We start from the raw sequence: 21,944 nt of genomic DNA, 5'->3' as shown, positions 1-21,944 counted from the left end.
AATTTTACTTACAAAACCTGCAGCAGCTACTGGTAAGTTTCAATAATCAAAATAAATACCAATGAAATTACCGTACATTAATTGAGCACACAGCCCGGATTGAGTCTCACAGAGGCTGCACAGCACCACACAGAGCCAGCAGCAGTTCTTCTACCGCCCGCACACCAAGCCAGGTACAGTGGAACCTCAGGTCACGACCGTAATTCGTTCCAAACCTCTGGTCGTAATCCAAAGTAATTTCCCCTATAGGACTGTATGTAAATACAATTAATCCGTTCCAGAACATATGAACTGTATGTAAATATATATTTTTTTAAAGATTAATAAGCACAAATGTAGTTAATTATACCATAGAATGCACAGGGTAATAGTAAACTGAATGTAAAAACATTGAATAACCCTGAGAAAACCTTGAACAACAGAGAAAATTAACACTGCAAGATTTCACGCTAAAGCGCTACGAACCGCTCACTAAAAACACTTTTTTTTTTTTTAAATATGAGTTTTCAGTTCCGGGAAAAAATTGAACATTTGAAAAATCCGTAATTTAATAAACCACCAAGAAAAGTAACATTCCAACAATGCACGCTATGAACCGATGGCTGTAAACAGAAGTGAAGTGGAAAATAAGTATAAAATTGTTGAGTGGCATTGTTTATTAGAATATATTTGTTTAAGCTTAGATAAAGTGATGAATGTAGGTATGCTTGTAAGAGTACAGTATGTGAAATGGAGGTTTGGGATTCTAAAATGAACATGTTTCAAAAATAACTTAATTAACCAGAGTATTTGGCTGGACTTTTAAAAGGCGGTTCACTCACAATCACTATGCAGTTTTACAAAGATAAATGAGAAATAATTGCAGTGTCCATATATACAGCGCTGTTAGAGACTTGTGTACTCAAGGCTGTCATGACAAAGGTGCATCTACTAAATACAGTACTGATTTCTGTGATAAATTATTTTGTGCTTTATATTTGTAATTTAACTTAGACTACCTATGTTACCTGAAGTCCTCAAATGGACTTCAACATTGCCCCTTGATGATATATTACAGTCAATTGAATCCCCTTGACTACAGACAGGTGATCTCCATTTAACAAATTATGTGATTTCTAGACTCGCTGACTGCACAAGTGATTATTTAGCTATGACATATTAAAGGGGTTCGATACCATAATACTAGCTATTTACCAAGAAACTTAAAGATGTGTTTAACTCAGAAAATCCAAACACACAACCAGTACAACTAGAACTCAGTAATTTCCACATGAAAATAGCAGATAACCTAGCAATTATGGTCTAGGTTGGAGAGAGGGAGGGAGAGCGAGAGAGACTGGTCAAAGTCTAGCAAAAAAATAAGTTGTTGGCACTGAGCATATTTTTACACGAAAATGAGAAATTAAGCTTGGAAAAGCTCTACTGAAAGGGTAGGTTTAATATATTTTGATACATAATTATTATAAATCTTACCTGGGTTAGAAACCATATCAAATCTGAGCCTAAGGAACCTGGGAGAGATAAAGAGGAGAGAAAAAAGAAAACTTTGACTCTTTTTAAATGAAACTTGGAAGAGTGCTTATTGAACAGCAGTAAAAGTCTTGAAAATACAGTCATGGCCGAAATTATAGGCACCCCTGGAATTTTCCCAGAAAATGCACCATTTCTCCCAGAAAATTGTTGCAGTTACAAATGTTTTGGTATACACATGTTTATTTCCTTTATGTACATTGGAACAACACAAAACAGAGAAAAAAAGCCAAATCTGACATGTCACACAGAACTCCAAAAATGAGCCAGACTCAAAATTGTGGGTAAATCATTTTATTTCAAGCATATGATGCTCATTTGAACTCGCCTGTGGCAAGAAACAGGTGCTGGCAATATAGCAATCACACCTGAAACCAGTTAAAATGGAGAAAAGTTGACTCAACCTTTCTGTTGTGTGTCTGAATGTGCCAAACCAAGCATGGAGAACAGAAAGTAGAGCAGAGAATTGTCTGAGGACTTGAGAACAAAAATTGTGGAAAAATATCAACAATCTCAAGACTACAAGTCCATCTCCAGAGATCTTCATGTTCCTTTCTAGACCGTGCGCAGCATAATCAAGAAGTTCACAACACATTGCACTGTAGCTGCACTGTATCTCCTTGGACGTGGACGGAAGAGAAAAATTGATAAAAGACTGCAACGAAGGATAGTCTGAATGATGGATATCAGCCCCAATCAACTTCAAAACATATTCAAGCTGTTCTGCAGACTCAGGATGCAACAGTGTCAGCTCGAACTATCCGTCGACATCTGAACGAAATGAAACGTTATGACACAAACATAAAAAAGCCAGACTGGAGTTTGCCAAAATGTACTTGAAGAAGCCAAAATCCTTCTGGGCAAACGTCTTGTGGACAGATGAGACCAAGGTAGAGCTTTTTTGTAAAGCTCATCATTCTACTGTTTAAAGAAAACGGAATGAGGCCTACCAAGAAAAGAACACAGTACCTACAGTCAAACATGGTGGAGGTTTTAAGATGTTTTGGGGATGTTTTACTGCCTCTGGCACTGGATGCTTTGACTGTGTGCAAGGCATCATGAAATCTGAAGACTACCAAAAGATACTGGGGCGCAATGTAGGGCCCAGTGTCAGAAAGCTGGGTCTGCATCAGAGGTCATGGGTGTTCCAGCAGGACAATGACCCCAAACATACCTCTAAAAGCACCCAGAAATGGTTGAAGACAAAGCGCTGGAAAGTTCTGAAGTGGCCAGCAATGAGTCCGGATCTAAATCCAATTGAACACTTATGGAGATATTTCAAAATTGCTGTTGGGAGAAGGCGCCCTTCAAATCTGAGATACCTTGAGCAGCTGAGAGGTGTAACAAGCTTGTTGATGGTTATAGGAAGCGCTTGATTTCAGTTATTTTTTCCAAACCGTGTACAACCAAATATTTAAGTTGAGGGTGCCAATAATTTTGTCCAGCCCGGTTTTTGAGTTTTGTGTGAAATGATGTCAGATTTGGCATTTTTTTATCTGTTTTTTTGTGTTGTTCCAATGCACATAAAAGGAAATCAACATGTGTATACCAAAACATTTGTAATTGTACCAATTTTCTGAGAGAAAAGGTGCATTTTCTGGGAATATTCCAGGGGTGCTGATAATTTAGGCCATGACTGTAGAGCAGAGAGAGAGAAATCAATACAGATGCAAGGGAGGAAGAGCTGTGAATTACAGCACTGGGTTTGGGTATTAATAGTGCAGACTATAAAGTAAATTCTGACTTAAAAAGGTGAATAACTAAGAAAATCATGCTAAAGACAACTAAATGATAACCAAGAAACAGCCAAGATGTATAAAATGCTTCAAAGAAAGCACACTTATTCATTGAGGGTAAATACTAGGTTCTTGCTGACACCCAAAGACATTAAAAGGGCATGAAAGCACAATAGTGAGAAAAAATACATTTCTTTGTAAAGATTATGTAAAATAATATTTTAGATTTGTTTTAATTTTTTTTTTTATCATTTTTCCAGTGATATCACCATCATTGCCATTTGTTTTTCATAATTGCTGCAGTTTGTGTGTTTGTTCATCATGGATGCCTCAATTCCTGTTCACTGTGCATTTGTTTTTTAATGGGCACCATCATTTTAGAGTATGATGCTGTTAAGATTCTTAGTGTTGCTGGGATATTGGTGCTCATGATGCATGACATGTAACTTCCTAATGATCACATTATAAACTTTGGCTACATGGTTTCAACGTTCTTGTAAAATGTATGGAAGACCTGTTGTGTAAATTTTACTTTTTTAAAGCACTTCTTATTTATAATTTCTAGCTACAACTCTAGTTTTGTTTTAAGACATCAAATTTATTGTTCTCTCTCTTGAACCTGATTAACAGTGAATGGCTGATTAGTGTATTTGACCATTGACTAGTATGGCCAGCAGTCTGTACTCTATTCCACTCAATTTCTTAGTGTAGTTCATCTGGACCTTTTGAAGAAAATGTTTAATTGGAAAGATAAATAGGCAATGAAGTTATCAAAAAAGAACAAGAGATATGAGAATTTCAAATGAAGGCAACAGTAGAATGCAAGAAGAGATTAAGAGAGGGTGAAATACATGGCATCGCAACAGAACTCTAAGTAGTGCTTACTGGGAAAATTCGAAGGAAAAAAAAGGTACTGGGGTGATGCTGGAAATTGGTTTGTTTTTTTTCCCCTGTGCTTCAGATCAGTGGTGCTCAGGAGAAACTTCTCTGTCATTTCTATTTGGAAGTACAGTAAAAACACTGTCAGATAATTTATTTTTTTGTTTTGGGTTTTTTTGGTGTCTAAGCTATAATGTATTGTATAGCAGACCAATATCTAGAAGTAAATCTTCGCAATGAAAATCTATAAAAGATCAAGGGTTCATTTGTATGCCTTTAGTCTTAGTACTTCACACCTGTTCTCTATGTCCTTTATCTCTAAGACTAACATATTTTCACCATCCACTTTTTTATTTGTTTCTGTTTTAATTTTTCTTAGTTATTATGCTGAATATAGGAGGAAGACAATTTTTTGTTTTCTTTATTTTCTGTGAAAAAGTATCAACATCATAAATGATATGCAAAATATTTTCATTTTATTTCTGCTTATTAACACAAAAATATATTTGATACTTTTTGTGTTTGACCTCTGTCAACATTTAAATAAGTGTGTCTTGCTCATTATTGTTCTTTTTGACCCTTTAGTTCATTTGACCTTTCATAGAAAATGAATGAGGTGTTTTTGTTGTCTACCTATGGATGTTGCATAGTTAAACATAATAAACATGCAGTGTTGTCTTTTACCTCCTGTCTGATCAGTTTGTAAAGATATAGCATTGGTGTGATTTACATTCCTTTATACAACCGTGTTTATATTTTCATTGGCCATATTTCTCAGTTCAAACATAATTTACCACACATGTTTCTGTATTTATCAAGATGGCTCTTTACAAAGCTAAAAACTCAGGATTTGGAAATAGATTCCAGTGATTAGGTAAAAGTAAAGGGCTGGAACTTGGTAAAGGGCCTGATTGCTTAAAAAAACTGCTGAATCATTTCGCTGTCTGCATGGAAAAAATTAAAAAAGACTTGCATAGATGGTCAACTCTTCATCTCACTCTAGCTGGAAGAATTAACACTGTTAAGATGAATATTCTTCCTAAGCTCCTTTTTTATTTCAAAACATCCCAATATACATTAATAAATCATTCTTTAAGCAGTTAGATTCAACAATAACCTAATTTATTTGGAATTCAAAACATCCACGCATCAAAAGAGCGACCCTACAAAGACAAAAGGAAGAAGGCGGCATGGCTCTACCTAACTTCCAGTTTTATTACTGGGCAGCAAATATACAGGCAATAAGAACCTGGACACAAATAGAAGAACATACACAGGCTTGTACCGCAATAGAAGTAAAATCCTGCAGTACTTCTTTGTATTCCCTGCTCTGTGCTCCAATAAACACACGTTATCGGCAATACACTAATAACCCAATTGTGCTCCACTCACTTAAAATCTGGAACCAATGTAGAAAGCATTTTAAGACCGAGAAGCTTCTATCTGTGGCACCTCTGCAAAAGAACCACCTCTTTCAACCTTCACAAACAGTTTTTAATATCTGGAAAAAATTTGGAATTAACTTGCTTAGAGATCTTTATATAGACAACGTCTTTGCATCCTATGAACAATTACATTCCAAATTTAACATTCCAGCTACACATTTCTTTCACTATCTTCAAATCGGGAACTTTGTTAAACAGAACCTTCCAGATTTTCCTCATCTTGCACCCTCATCAACGCTGGAAAAAATATTGCTCAATCTCAAGGAATTAGACTCCATCTCTACAATATATAAAATCATTTTACAATCCCTTCCTTTCAAAGATCCAAGAGGACACGGGGAAAAAGATCTCTCAATTAATATATCAGAAAAGGAGTGGAAAGTAGCAATGCAGAGAATTCACTTGAGCTCCATATGCGCAAAGCATACAATTATACAACTCAAAATGATATATCGAGCACCTCTGTCTCGACTAAAACTCTCCAAAATGTTTCCAGGACATGATCCAACCTGCGAGCGTTGCAACCAAGTCCCAGCCTCACTGGGTCACATGTTCTGGGCCTGCACCAAATTAACATTATTCTGGACAAAAATATTTAATTACCTCTCAGACAGCCTTGGACTCACAATCCCTCCTAACCCATTAACAGCTGTGTTTGGGGTTCTTCCAGAGGGTCTTAAAGTGGAGAAGGACAAACAAATTGTGATTGCATTCACTACACTGTTGGCACGCAGACTTATTCTGATAAACTGGAAGAACACAAACTCTCCTCTTTTAAGTCAGTGGGAAACCGATATGTTATATTATTTGAAATTGAAAAAAATCCAATACTCCGTTAGAGGATCCGTACAGACTTTTTTCAAAACATGGCAGGATCTAATCAGTAATATTTTAAAATAAGTTTATTAAGCACAGAGAATTTATTAATTTAGGTATGTTTACAAGCCTTAAATTTTACGCTATTTGGCTTGCTTTCTCTCTCAGTGGTGGGGATCGATCTGTTCTTAACTCAATTCTTCTTTTTGTAAAAACTTGATTGTTTTGTATGGATTGTAATAAATTTAAAAAAAAAACAAAAAACTGCTGAATCCAAAGTGCACTTTAAAGTAATTACATGTATGTTTTTCTCTTGTAGTCAAATCATTTTTAACAAATCAGCCATTCCAGTAAGTCCAACAAAAATAACTAAATGATACATTTCTAAATTTGTAAGACACCACCTTTTTATACTAAGCATCTTTAAGGTAAGATGTTTTCATTGCTTTGTTTCAAACCACAATGCATTGTGTAGTCACAGACTAGTCCACTGCTTTCTTGTGTAAATGAGTCTTTGGAAGCTAAAATGGGCCTGATGTGAGTAAGAATGCATGTGGACAGTGTTTCGATTTGGTAACAATCGATGTAATAACATTTGATCCACATGCAAACATTGTCTAAATCCTTAATGTTTCATAAATTAATTCCCTCAACTGCTAAGGTTTCTAGGCCAAATGATTGTAGGCCAGTGTCACTCACGTCCATTCAAATGAAATCCTTTTAGCACTGAGTAAAAAGCATTTTAGTTTCAAAGATGAAGTAATTTCAGCATGACTACCAATTTGCTTACTGTGCAAACAACATTTTAGAAGATGCTCTGCTGGTTATCCTATGTCATGTCTTCACATTTCGAGATAAGCACTATTTCTGGATTTTTCTTCAGCGTTCATTACCATCCATCCTCGCATAATGATTGAAAAGTCAGGACTGACTTTGACTTTTAAATCATTCGTCAGTCCAATCAGTCGACAAGTACAAGACATTTTTTTCAGAAGTAATTTATTCAAATACTGGAACTTCTCAAGGATATGTTTTATCATCATTGTGATTTACACTGCACACAAGTTACAGGAGACAGAAAATTTACTAATATTCCATTATCAAATATGTTCATAAGACAATGCTAACTGGACTCATATATGTGAAGGATGAAAGCCATTGATTAAATCAGATGGACTGTTTGGTAAACTGGTGTAATAAGGACCATCTTAGCCTGAATATCAAAAAGAACAAAGAAATTATATTTGACTTTGAAAGACAGAAATCTGCATGTTCATCCATCACTATTTTGGGGGAAGAGGTAGAAATAGTGACCCAATATAAATACTTGGCAAGTACCCAGATAATAAGCTTAATTGGAGTATAAGTACAAAAACATATACTTTAACTACAATTAGCTCTTAATTTTCTTTCCTAATTTCTGTTTAATATGATTATTCTTTTATTGCAGTGTGATCCATTCTGTCATTATTTTCATCTTCATTGCCTGGTTTAGTGGTCTGACAAACCACAAAAAACTCCCATCAGATTACCAAACACGCAGCTAAAGTTATTGGGGCTGACATTGATGATTTGGAAAGCGTGTCTCACAGGGCAATATTTAAAACAAAAAAAAAAAAAATAGAAATTCTCTCTCTTAATTACATATACCCATTATAGATAAAAATTAACTTCAGTAAATCAAGGAGGATAGTCACTTTAAAGACCCACATAAACTGCGTAGGAATTCCTTTCTTCCCAGTACCATATGTGTTTGTAATAAGGAATATCCAATATAATAAATCCAGAAATGTAGAGATTTCATAAATTACATTATCTTGCATCATATAATTTAGGTTAATGCACAGAGTAGTCTGTTTTTCAAATGATGCAAGTATTTCTTTGTAATTTTTAACCTATTTTGTCTCTAATATGTTTTATTTCTGTTATTAAGCGCAACTGAGAAGGGTAAATGTCATGTTTTTTGTGTAAACATGACAATTTGAGATTATTTTGGTTCCTTTTTTCTGTTATTGAGTACAATTGAGAAGGTCAGTTTCATGACTACCTGTTGAAGCTCATCGAGAGAATGCCAAGAGTGTGCAAAGCAGTAATCAGAGCAAAGGGTGGCTATTTTGAAGTAACTAGAATTTAAAACATGTTTTCAGTTATTTCACCTTTTTTTGTTAAGTACATAACTCCACATGTGTTCATTCATAGTTTTGATTATGCCTTCAGTGAGAATCTACCAATGTAAATGGTCATGAAAATAAAGAAAACACATTGAATGAGGAGGTGTGTCCAAACTTTTTGCCTGTACTGTATATAATTCCTTAAAACTCATTGCTAGATGAACACTGCAATACAGACTTCAGCTGTGAGGATTGTTGCTGGGGAGTGCAGGCTGCATTGTGTTAAACACCAGGAAAGTCTATTTCATTTTCAGCCCTGTAAATTTCTGATGTGCAGTATCTGGGGCAAAGAACATAAAGCATTAAGCAAAGTGCAAACGCTGTCTACTTCATCTGTTTTAATTGAGAATTAGAAAAAAACTGATTGTGAAAAAAAACTTGCAAGGTTGTGTATGCTACTTATACACTACTGCATAATGATTGTTTGTAATTTCCTGTACCATAAAAGATTAAGATCAGACTTGGCATAACACTTTGCTAATAATGGCAGTTGTGTAAATTTATATCATTCCCTTACTTGAAATGGTTTGCAGTGAAACTAACATCATACAGATGTACTGTATTTTGAAAGCCTCAGTAGGGACACATGTCAACTAAATAGAAGGTGAATGGTGTTTCTGAATTATATGTAGTGTATAGCTTTATTGTTCCTTCTTGCAATAATGTATATGATGCATCCTTTAATAAGATGGTTCAAGGTGGATTTGTCCTGCCTGAAAGCAGTTCTTATTATGCACCATCTTATACATCAATGATAATAAGTATCATTGTGTGGCTGCTCTGTGCCATGCTTTACCTCGGTTACCACACATGATTACACATCTGTTATAGGTTTTAATGATATTTTACTACTATGGTAGTAAAATATTACAGCTCAAACTAGAATACAAATAACTTTACATGCCTTTAATAGTCAACACTGGAATAAAATAGTAACTTTATTCCTTTCATAAGTAAATGTAGACATGCAGCTGTGCTCTATATGTGGCCTTCTTACATCTCATGTCAAGAAGTGGGAAAATAACGAAGATTACACTCAACCTTATTTGAGTTGTAATCTGGAAAGTAGTGCTACTACTTGGCATGTCAATAGTTTATTTTCTACCGAGTCACTCTCACTTTTGACTTGGTGGATGGTGGTTACAAAACTAAGAATACTTTGCTAGTTTCCCAAAGTTATACAGTATCTCACAAAAGTAAGTACACCCCTCACATTTTTGTAAATATTTTATTATTTCTTCATGGGACAACACTGAAGATATGACAATTTGATACAATGTAAAGTAGTCAGTGTACAGCTTGTATAAGTGTGAATTTGCTGTCCCCTCAAAATAACTCGGCACACAGCCATTAATGTCTAAACCGCTGGCAACAAAAGTGAGTACACCCCTAAGTGAAATGTCGAAATTGTGCCCAAAGTGTCAATATTTTGTGTGCCCACCATTATTTTCCGGCACTGCCTTAACTCTCTTGGGCATGGAGTTCACTAGAGCTTCACAGGTTGCCACTGGAATCCTCTTCCACTCCTTCATGACAACATCACGGAGCTGGTGGATGTTAGAGGCCTTGCGCTCCTCCACCTTCTGTTCGAGGATGCCCCACAGATGCTCAATAGGGTTTAGGTCTGGAGACATGCTTGGGCAGTCAAGCACCTTTACCCTCAGTTTCTTTAGCAAGGCAGTGGTCATCTTGGAGGTGTGTTTGATGTCGTTATCATGTTTGAATACTGCCCTGCGGCCCAGTTATTGCTTCAGTATGTCACAGTACATGTTGGCATTCATGGTTCCCTCAATGAACTGTAGCTCCCCAGTGCCAGCAGCACTCATGCAGCCCCAAACCATGACACTCCCACCACCATGCTTGAGTGTAGGCAAGACACACTTGTCTTTGTACTCCTCACCTGGGGCCTCATGTATAACGCCGTGCGTAGAACTCGCACTATAACATGGCGTAAGCACAAAAGCCGAAATGTGCTTACACACAGAAAAATCCAGATGCAGGAATCTGTGCGTACTCCAACTTCCACGTTCTTCCGCTACATAAATCCCGATCAGCGTGAAAACTAACGCTCGTGCACACGCATTATGTAATGCCCCAAATCCTCCCAGAATTACGCCTATTTGAATATGCAAATCAATATAAATCGCCCTTAAGCGCAGCCTTCTGTGAAAAGACAATGGGAAAAGCACGGGGGGAAACATAAGAATTTCAGCGAATACCAAGTGGAGGCAAAGGAAAAACATACTATTTGTTCAAATAAGCCGTGGTATAATCAACAAAAGGAAGTTGATCGAGTGGCATAGCGTGTTGGAGAAACTTGAAAGCTCACATCCACAAAATCGCACAGTGCCGGAAATAAAAAAGAAGTCACATATCAAAGTCGCCGTGGAAAGCCGAGTTGTAAGCCCATTGTCTGAGTGTCATATGAAAGCTTATTAGGGTACAGAGAAAAAAGCCACACGGTGGGGAAAAAGCACAAAATGTCCACTTCAATCTCGACATTTCCACTTTAATCACGTAGTTTATTTTGTCATTAAAGTAGAACATCATAAAATTCATCTTAAAATTGTTTAATTAACCAGTTTCTAAAATCACATCGTAATTAAAGTAGCACGTTAAATGCTTTGTTTTGTATTTGATTTTCTATGTGCTCTATGTGTGTGAATCACTACTTGTTTCTTAAACCGTCTCTCTTCCTCCAGCTGGACACAGAATCCATTACATTCGTGATATTACAGCTCTCTGAATAACTAAAATACTGAGATGTATACGTGATGTCATTTTCATGATGATAGGAGTTAAAGCACGTTATTAAACATGTTTCACTTCGATGAAATAATTTATTGCAGCAGTACTCAGGGGCAGCTCTAAGCTTGTGGTGGCACTGGGCAGAGGAAGAATCGGTGGCTGGCTCCTTCGCCCGCCAATGTCAGTAAAGTATCTTATGCACAGTGGATGGCCATGTATGTTGCAGACACTAGCCGCCTCGTGCTCATGACACAAGCATTTAACTTTTGCCGAAATTTGTTGCTGCGTTTTTAGCTGTGTTGTTATTTTATCTTTCTGTTTTATATTCAATATATATTGGCGTAGCCGTCACTGCAGTCAGTGCTTTTCTTTCCCCAAGTAACCGATCGCCATACAATCAGCTCTGTAATAGACGTTAAGCCATCTGTAAGCTTAGCGCCGATTCTTCAAAATGTTTAAAGAACATTGAAATATCTTCGTAGTACATGTTTAATTATTCTATCCTTCACGACACTCCCAGTGAAGAATATAGATTATTTAAATGAAGTTAAAGTTTTATCTGTATAATTTAACAAACATATTTTGCTGCATTTCACCTTAAAAATGATATCGTCATCATATGTAAATACGCTTTATAAAGTGGCTCAGGTTGTGCGATATTATAACTATAGTGCAAGTTTACAGTGGGGTGATTGTACTTATAAGTACAAACAGTTCTACAAGGAGCACTTGATTGGCTGCATTTAAAGTTCTTGGGATTAAACTGTTTTGAACCGCGAGGTCCGTACAGGAAAGGCTTTGAAACGTTTTGCCGTGGCTGAGACAGCGTGTGCCTGATGCTTTATACCGATAATTCTCTTTCCGATCAGCTGCTGCTGTGATTCACACTCAGATACAGTGATATAAATACTCAGAGTGGTGCAGTGAGAGAAATATGGAAAAAGATGATCCGCTGTGGCAACTCCTAACGGGAGGAGCTGAAAGAAGAAGAAGAAGGAGAAGTGAGAGTAACAACGCTAAAGCAGTTATGGCATTTGGAATACTATGGCTGTTCCCTGGACCATTATATTGTTACGAGTTAATTACAATCAGATGCATTACACTAATAAACAATATGCGGTTAGTTTCTGTGTATTTATAAAGCCGCGTCATGAAAATAATGAGTAATCACACAAGAACAGTAGCACTGCTTTGATGCTGGGTGCCGCCAGTTTGCAAAACCGAGTACGACAAGACATGAGGTACCGTGGAAAAGTGCGTGGCTTTACGCCAAGTGTAGGTTTTATACATCGCGATGTGAACGTGGAAAAGTTCTTACGCAACATTTCTGTGCGTACGCACCATTTATACATGAGGCCCCTGGTTGCCGCCACACACGCTTGACACCGTCTGAACCAAATAAGTTTATCTTGGTCACATCAGACCACAGGACATGGTTCCAGTAATCCATGTCCTTAGTCTGCTTGTCTTCAGCAAACTGTTTGCGGGCTTTCTTGTGCATCATCTTTAGAAGAGGCTTCCTTCTGGGACGACAGCCATGCAGACCAATTTGATGCAGTGTGTGGCATATGGTATGAGCACTGACAGGCTGACTCCCCACACCTTCAACCTCTGCAGCAATGCTGTCAGGACTCGTATGTCTATTTTCAAAAGACAACCTTTGGATATGACACTGAGTATGTGCACTGAACTTCTTTGATCGACCATGGCGAGGCCTGTTCTGAGTGGAACCTGTCCTGTTACATCACTGTATGGTCTTGGTCACTGTGCTGCAGCTCAGTTTCAGTGTGTTGGTAATCGTCTTGTAGCCTAGGCCATCTTTATGAGCAATAATTCTTTTTTCCAGATCCTCTTAGTTCTTTGCCAGGAGGTGCCATGTTGAACTTCAAGTGACCAGTGTGAGAGTGATAACACCAAATTTAACACACCTGAGACCTTGTAACACTAGCGAGTTACATGACACTGGGGAGGGAAAATGGCTAATTGGGCACAATTTCGACATTTTTCACTTAGGGGTGTACTCACTTTTGTTGCCAGCTGTTTAGACTTTAATGGCTGTGTGTTGAGTTATTTTGAGGGGACAGCAAATTCACACTGTTATACAAGCTGTACACTGACTACTTTACATTATATCAAAGTTCCATATTTCAGTGTTGTCCCATGAAAAGATATAATAAAATATTTACAAAAATGTGAGGGGTGTACTCACTTTTCTGAGAAACTGTATAATAAAGATTTGTAGGGTATAGTGCATAGGGACAAGTTGCCATTTTCATAAATCTAGCATTCTCAAGCCTCCGTTGTATTGTGGAAAGATGTAGTATATTTTAATCTGTTTTTGGTGCAAGTAATTTTATTATTTTGGGTTAGCTATTTTCTCTTACAATTGTTATTTTTAATTTGTAGCTGTATGACCAAGACCGGTTACTAGAAATTACATTGTATCGTAATGAAGTTTATTCATTCATTTTTAGAAAGTAGGAATGAGTGAATAAACAGAAGGAATTCACTGGTGATTTGCTATTACCTAAGTTCTTATTTTTCTTGTGCTTGGATAAATTCACAGTTATGATGTAATCAATTTTCTGTGTTGATTTGGGTGGGTTGGTAGATCTGAATTATCCCAATATAAATGGGTTTGGGGTGGTAATAAATACATCATTTGATGGAGTGCCTTCCTATCCAGCTTTGGTTTTTGTTGCAAAAGGTTCTAGCTCCTTGCAGTCCTGAATTAGCAGGATTAGAAAATGGAAGTAAAACATGTAAAACTTTTTCTCCTTCTCCCTTTTTCTATATATTTGGGATACAAGTCACTTACTGTATTTTCAAAAGATTAAGGAACAATATGTAATCCAGAAGGTTGTCATTGGCAAAAGTTATAGGTCTAAATTGTTTTTTCTCTCAATAACAACAAAGTTTGACTATCCTGAAGACATTGTACAAATATATCTAGTTTGATACTGCCAGATTTCATAACTCCAATGTTTATAAACCGAAACTGCAGTAAATCTATTAATTGACTGAGTGGCAACCCCAGTGAGTGTTTTGTTTTAATAAAGGAATATAATAATCTGTTCTATAGAAGGTGTTTTCTATGCTTGTCAGTTGAAGGACCTGTTAATTATTTCTTCCTCCTAATCCATCTAAATTGACTGAAAAACCTGTTTGCTTTTGTGGTAAAAATGGTGATGAATAGAAAGCAACAAGTAAGGAATTGGCTGCACCATGGGGTTGTAGGGAGCATTATGAGGTGTACAGAAAGAAACAAAGTAAGCAAAGTAAAAAAGTACCATGTACTGCTGTTATGAGCAGGGATTATTATTAATGTGTAAATTTAAATAATGACGTGAAATCTAAACCTGCCTTTTTATACTGTACTAGAGTTGGAGATCATACCTTGTCCAGAGAGGAGGAGGCCAGCAGACAATGGCAATATTTAAGGTGAAGCTCTGGCACCATTTTGCTGATTTAAAGTTGTCATATGTGCAGCTTTTGGGTAATAAAGGGTGATATATAAAGCTGTTTCACAAAGTTTGCTTCAACTTTCTGCTGTTTTAACAATTTAAAGAGATTTTCTCTATGTCTGTGATTTTCTGTATTGAACCGAACCTTTGATAAGATCACAGTTCCATTTATTAGGTGTATGTGTGTTATGATTTTTAAAAAGGTCATTTTAAAAGGATAAATTTGCCATTTTTGCACAACACTCAATAACCCATAATAAAAAAGGAAAAATATGTTTTTAGAGAGGTTTGCAAATTTATTAAGAATCAAAAACTCCAATACTTCATTCATATAAGTATTCACACTAAAATCAGTACTTTGTAGACACACCCCTTTGGCAAAAATCACAGCTTTGAGCTGTTCTGGATAAGAGTGTACAAGTTTTGCACACCTAGATTTTGTTTATCCCATTTGTTTTGGCAAATCCTCTCATGCTCTTTTAGACTGGATAGGAAATTTATTTCAACTACCATCTTCAGGTCCCTCCATAGATGTTCTATTGGGTTTAAGTCTGGACTTTTGCTGGGTCATTCAAAGGCAGATCCAAAGCCACTCTAGAGTTGTTTTTGCTGTATGCTTCAGATGAACTGTCACCCCTGTATGAAATTGTGTGCAGTCTGGAGCAGGTTTTCTTCAGGAACTTTCTCTATCTGGCTGTGTTCATTCTTCCCTCAGTTCCAACCAATCTTCCTGTCACTGCCATCGGGAAGCACCTCATAATATAATGCTGCCACCATGATGCTTCACTATAGAGATGTTATTAGGGAGGTGATGACTAGTGCCATGTCTTTAGACAGGTCTCCAAGCACTATATGTGGTAGAGAGTTCAATTCTTGACACCTCAGACCAGTGGGTCTTTTTCCTCATGCTCTTAGAGTCCTTTGAGTACCATTTGGCAAGCTCCAAGCAGACTGTCATATACATCTAATTGATGGAGTTCTGCGGAGATGGTTATTTTTTTAGAAATATACTCTCTAGTAAAATTTGAAAATTACATCCAAGAATGTTTAATTTTCTGGTTTGCATATTATAATATGATAAAGTGGAGGCAGCTGAAATGAAGCCTTATAGGCTAATAGGTACTGTTAAGACAGACTAATGAACTAATGCATTCTGAGCAAAGTGAAATTTTTCAAGAACAATTTAGCGAGGTTCCATGCATATTGCCCTTATACAGTCAAAGCTTCAACAAAAGCGTGAATGTTCATAGCTACTGCTGGGAATCAGTTTGGCAAGTGAACACAGGTGGTAGAAAATTGAGCTTCTAGTTGCCATCTTGGACTGTATAAGTATAACGGCAGATATTTACAAAGCCCTGTTTTCAGTGCTGCTCACCCACAACAGCCCCATCTGGGAACTTAACTTCTGAAGAAGTTTTTCAATGAAAATTTCTTCACAGGTCAGAATCTGAAAGAAAAAAGGCTGCATTGAAAAAATTCCAAAGGGAGCTATAAAGCAAGTCTCTTTGGTTGTAACCGCTGCCTGTAAGGTGGATATTTAGGATACACAGTCACATTGTGTTTAATAATCCCTTGGCAAAAATCAAGTTACACAGGGGTAGTTAAATCAGAATTTGAACAATCGTTTGAACTTAAGCTTCTTTCTTTTTTTTTGCAACAAAGTAGTGGATGTTTGAATGAGTAACAGGTTTACCCAAACTGTGATCCTATAAAGGGAGGTTGGATTTAACATTTTGTGCATACTAACCTCAATTCTATTTTATGGTGTATTTGTTGTTCTTCTTCTCAGCATGTTTTTCTTTAATTTTTTTTTTTCCTTGGCTAAGTAATCTGTGATTGCCTCACAAAGTGCCATTTTCACAAAGTAATTAAGACATAAAGAGCTTCATTTGACGGTTTATGGTTTGTTTCTTGTTTGCTCTTCTGCATTTGCTCACTTGAACATATCCATGAAATGCTCTGTAATATACTACTGCACAGTAATTAAGCCTTATTTAACCTTTTCCTTTTGTTTATTGTGAAAAAAAGTATAGAAATTTTTACACCTCTGTGTTTTTTTTCTGTCTGAAGAAAATTGTTTCTGATTTTAAAATAACCAAAATATCCAGGAGCACGTGGCATACAGTCTTTAGTGAAAAAACTAGCAACAGTGGGAGAAAGATATGTCTAAACTATTAAATATAAACCAAATCTGAATCGTAATTGAAATGCAATGTTTTCCATTAATTTGTTATAATTCAATTGAAAGTTGACTTATTACCATTTTTTCACAGCATTTTCATAAAGTGTAAATGTATTTGGTTGACATGGTAATGCATAGACTCTTGCTGCTACCTCATGATGGTAGGGTTCATGGACTTAATTCTGCTAATCTTACTGCAGATTTTGCATATTCTGATCTTTGTCTGCATAGCTTGATTTTTTTTTTATTAAACGTACAGGTACACGTATGATGGCTTAATTGATAACTCTAGCTCTTACATGGACTTGCACTTAGTCTAGGCTTTGTGCATGCATTGCATCATTTTCTGTCAAAGTAATCTCCAGGCTGTCTAATCTCTAACCTGAATTAAGAGAGCTAGAAAAGTTTTAAGCGAATGGTTGTTTAATTAAATGTTATGTGTAATGTTTAATTTGAATAAAATGTTTAAATACTTACAACTAGTGTGCACAGTATTCCATCCAAGAAAAATAGCCTCTTATGCTGCTCTTCAGTTTGAAAATTCTCTTTTGCAGGATTTCTCCAGTTTAAGCCCTACATAAAGCATTTTTCTCTCTTCTCAAGTAGTCTATAAGTGCTATGTTGGAAAATACAGCTTGTTTAAAAATTTCAGTGCATTTTACTCTGCATTTTTAAAGCTTGGGCCTTTTACTTTTAAGCCCATTTTTTTAAATCTCAAAATAATATTCTACATGTAAATGATTTAGAACAGTGGTGATTTTCACTGTGCCCCAGAAACAGTGTGTGTATGATGAGTTGCACATCCTCACATAATATCCTTTATCTATAGAATGCTTTTCAGTTTGGTTTCTTTCCCAAGCTCTTTATTTGGTCAAATTTCAAGTCTGACATTTGCCTTCAGTCAAATTAGCAAATCCCAGCTTCCTGTACAATAGCCGCACTGTACTTTCATTGATGCAGCCTTGTTCCTCAACTCTCTGTTTCCATTAATTCAGAGCAAGGGATTCCAATGTAACGCTGGTCTGCATTTCATTAATAAGGCATCTATTCAGCTGTAAATTAATCTTTGTCATCGTGTGCTGAACATATTTTAGTCAACCTGCTGTTTTATTAATGCCCTAATTGACATAGCTGGTATTTTAGTCCAGTATCCGCTTTTTCCATGACTGCAACTATGATGTACTGATACAGTACAGTATTATTTTGGACATTATTTTATTGGGAGTTTCTAAGTTTGCTGAAAGGGATGTTCAAATAGATTTTTCTAAACTTGTTGGTTTCTTGCAGTTCATTGCTGCAACATTGCACAAGCATTTCAAAAAACTGGATTAGAGCTGTGACACAAATAGGGATTTTTTTTATTTGGACAGACTTAAAATTATAACAATTCACACACATCTTTAAAGTATGTTTTATGTAGGTCATCTTTTAGAGCATTGAAAAAAACGAATGAGGAGTTAAAGTAAGATCTTAATCTTGTTTATCAAAATGGCATCAGTGTAAGACTGAAAGAACATCTAGGTAGATGCAAGATTACACAGGCTGACATCAAAGGCAGATATCCTCATTAAAAGTAATCTTTTATCTCGGTTTACTGAAGCTGTCTTTTTCTGTATTACTTATTTTCACAAACCGTTCATTTTTATCACAGCAGCCCAGCTTTGTGTGTGTACCATTTTAAACTGGCCTAGAAAAAATGCTATTACCTGTAATGTCTCAAATTCATCTTTAACTTCGTCTCCCTCCTTTTTTTATTTTACAGAAATGTAATACAAGGGTAAAATAAAACAACATCTTGATAAAATATGATTCTAGCTAAAACATAATAAAAATGTCATGGTAGTTACTTTTTATGAAGGTAAGCTAATAATGATCAAATATTGCACAGATCCTGCTGTTTTATTATGAATTACTTTCTTCTCAAACTGCTGCCATATAGACAATCCAAGGAAAGCTAAGATGGGCAGTGTCTATATATGTTCAGGAAATGCTCACATGTACTGAGAGCAGCACTCATTGTTTTCTTTTTTGTCTTTTTTTTAATTGTGATTTTTTTTTTCTGTGTTTGTGTTTTGTCTTGTTCTTTTCAGAGTTGGTGTGGATCCAGATCTGGATCCTCAGCCCACCAGCGATAGCTTTCAAGTGCTGCAAGGGGTAAGTGTATTAGATCTCTTTGATATTTTGATAGTCCATGCTTAATGAAATAACAGTGTGATGAATCAGTAAATCCAACTTTTATTCTGAAAAACCATTAACTCCTGCATTTTTGTCAGGCAAAATTACACCAATAATGCATTTTTTAAATAAACAATATACTTTGTGGTTTTTCTTTTTTCATTTGGTTGTTAGATTTCACTGTACATACTCACAGAGTTCCTCACACATAGTACATACATGTTTCTATCAGGTGTTTTGACACTTTGAATAGTTAAAAAATAACCAAAAACTGATATGCAATTCAGTCACACAGAGTTGGTGGTTTTATTATAAACTATCTTAAATACTTTAATCACAAGAATCCATCTCATTGTTCAAAAGAAATGAACTTGCTTGAACAGAATGATATAATTTGAGAAAAGGGCTATTGCACATATATGGGTGTTTCACATATACATCACAGGAAAATTAATGGAAGGAATTATTGAGGATACGATTCAGCAACACATTGCAAGGACAGGAGTTATTCTGAACATTCAGCATGGGTTCAAAAGAGGGAGATCGTGTTTTACTAACATGCTGGAATTCTATGTGGAGGCAACAAAAGGATACGATCAAAGTGGAGCTTATGATATTATTTATCTGGACTTTCAGAAAGCATTTGATAAGGTGCCACATGAGAAGTTGGGCATCAAATTTAAAGAAGTGGGAGTTCAGGGTGATGTTTTCAGATGGGTGCAGAATTGGCTCAGACACAGGAAGCAGAGGGTGAGGGTGCGAGGAACCTCATCAGAACTGGCCGATGTTATGAGTGGTGTTCCACAGGGGTTAGTGCTAGGGCCCGTTGCTATTTTTAATATATATAAATGATTTAGATAGGAATATAAGTAATAAGCTGGTTAAGTTTGCAGATGATAGGTGGATTAGCAGATAAATTGGAATCCGTTGTATCATTACAGAAGGACTTGGATAGCATACTGGCTTGGGCAGATTTGTGGCTGATGAAATTTAATGTCAGTAAATGTAAAGTATTACACATAGGAAGTAAAAATATTAGGTTTGAATATACAATGAGCGGTCGGAAAATCGAGAGTACACCTTATGAGAAGGATTTAGAAGTCATAGTGGACTCTAAGCTATCGACTTCCCGGCAGTGTTCAGAAGCCATTAAGAAGGCTAACCGAATATTAGGTTATATAGCACGATGTGTGGGGTACAAGTCCAAGGAGGTTATGCTCAACCTTTATAATGCACTGGTGAGGCCTTATCTGGAGTACTGTGTGCAGCTTTGGTCTCCAGGCTACAAAAAGGACATAGCAGTGCTAGACATGGTCCAGAGAAGAGCGACTAGGCTGATTCCTGGGCTACAGGGGTTGAATTATAATGAAAGATTAAAAGAGCTGAGACTATACAGTTTAAGCAAAAGAAGATTAAGAGGTGACATGACTGAAGTGTTTAAAATTGTGAAGGGAATTAGCACAGTGGACACAGTTGGAAACGTGTTAAGGGTAAATTTTGCACAAACATTAGGAAGTTTTTCTTTACACAAAGAATGATAGACACTTGGAATAAGCTACCAAGTAGTGTGATAGACAGTAAAACGTTAGGGACTTTCAAAACTCGACTTGATGTTTTTTTGGAAGAAATAAGTGGATGAGACTGGCGAGCTTCGTTTGGCTGAATGGCCTGTTCTCGTCTTGAGTGTTTTAATGTTCTAATACCCCTTACAATGGTTTCCTTTCTTTGTGTTCCTTCAGTATCTGCTGAAGACTGTCTTTCAGACTAAAGCCAAATCTAAGCTTTAGATACAGAGGTGATTTTAATGTATATTTTGCAGTGCACTTCTTCCCAGTAAAGGGTGGTAAATATCTAGGTTGGTTATTTATTTATGTATTTATTTATTTAGATAAATCAATAGTTTAGGAGTCCAACCTTTTCTGTCAAGCCTTAAGTAACATGATAATTAGCCACTTTGATGATGCATTGCACATTTATTATATTAAGGTTCTACATGAATACAAAGTGATTAAAATATGTGCTTAATCACAGAAAAAATATAAGAACAATATAGCACTCTGCTGCACTTACACATTAGGAGTGTTGGCATTGGGTGTAGTAATCTCTTAAGGCAAATCTCTCTTTTTTTTTTTTTTTTTTAAATATATGTTACTTTATGAAGTTTGTTGCAAAATACCTGGAAGATGTACTGAACAAGTGTCATTATCGGTAAACTTAAAATGAAATTAAGAAAAAAAGGTCTAGTCTTTAGCTTTCATTGAATCTGTTAAACAATGAACATTTTATCAGTTATATATTTTAACTGGATTTTGGTCCTCTTTCTAACCAGCATCAATAATTTAAAAGAATTAAGAAATATATTTTTTTATATACTGAATAAGTACAGTGTGGTATAGTGGCAATGTGGGTATCACTATAGTATCTCAAATCCATTGTCCTGGGTTTTAATTCTGTGCCCAGACATTTTGTGTGGAGTTTGCAAGTTCCCCTTGGATCTGTGTGGGTTTTCATCCAGGTTCTGCAGTTTTCCACTCATAACCCCAAAGACTTTCAGATTATCTTATTTGGTAACTCCAGACTGGCTAACTGCGCTAGTTTAAGAATTGTATGATATGTTAGGTTATAAATAGCAGCAATGGCTTGGACTAAATATTTTCCAGGTTTGCTTATTGCATGTATCATTCTCTGAGAACTCAAATCTCGTTATTTCACACATCTTCCAATGCACCTATTTGCATCCTTGTTGTTATACCTCGGGTCATTATTGTGTTCTTGGTCTTTTTAGAGTATACACTCAG

At 36.2% G+C, this 21,944-nt stretch overlaps 1 protein-coding gene across 3 annotated transcripts in view; it reads left to right on the top strand.

The window, feature by feature from the left end:
* Positions 1 to 21,944, top strand: part of slc9a7 (solute carrier family 9 member 7) — a 184,130-nt gene that overhangs the window by 116,621 nt on the left and 45,565 nt on the right. For 2 of the 3 annotated variants that reach the window (XM_039744722.1, XM_039744724.1), the window contains exons 13-14: positions 14,707 to 14,766; positions 19,062 to 19,125. In XM_039744722.1, the coding sequence (XP_039600656.1) occupies positions 14,707 to 14,766; positions 19,062 to 19,125 (124 nt within the window). The remainder of the gene's footprint in view (positions 1 to 14,706; positions 14,767 to 19,061; positions 19,126 to 21,944) is intronic. The other variant, XM_039744723.1, reaches the window with a different exon arrangement.

The sequence above is a fragment of the Polypterus senegalus genome, chromosome 2, assembly GCF_016835505.1.
Source record: "Polypterus senegalus isolate Bchr_013 chromosome 2, ASM1683550v1, whole genome shotgun sequence".
Classification (NCBI taxonomy): Eukaryota; Metazoa; Chordata; class Cladistia; order Polypteriformes; family Polypteridae; genus Polypterus; species Polypterus senegalus.
The sequence above is the reverse complement of the archived record's forward strand: the minus strand, read 5'-3'. Positions and strand labels throughout refer to the sequence as shown.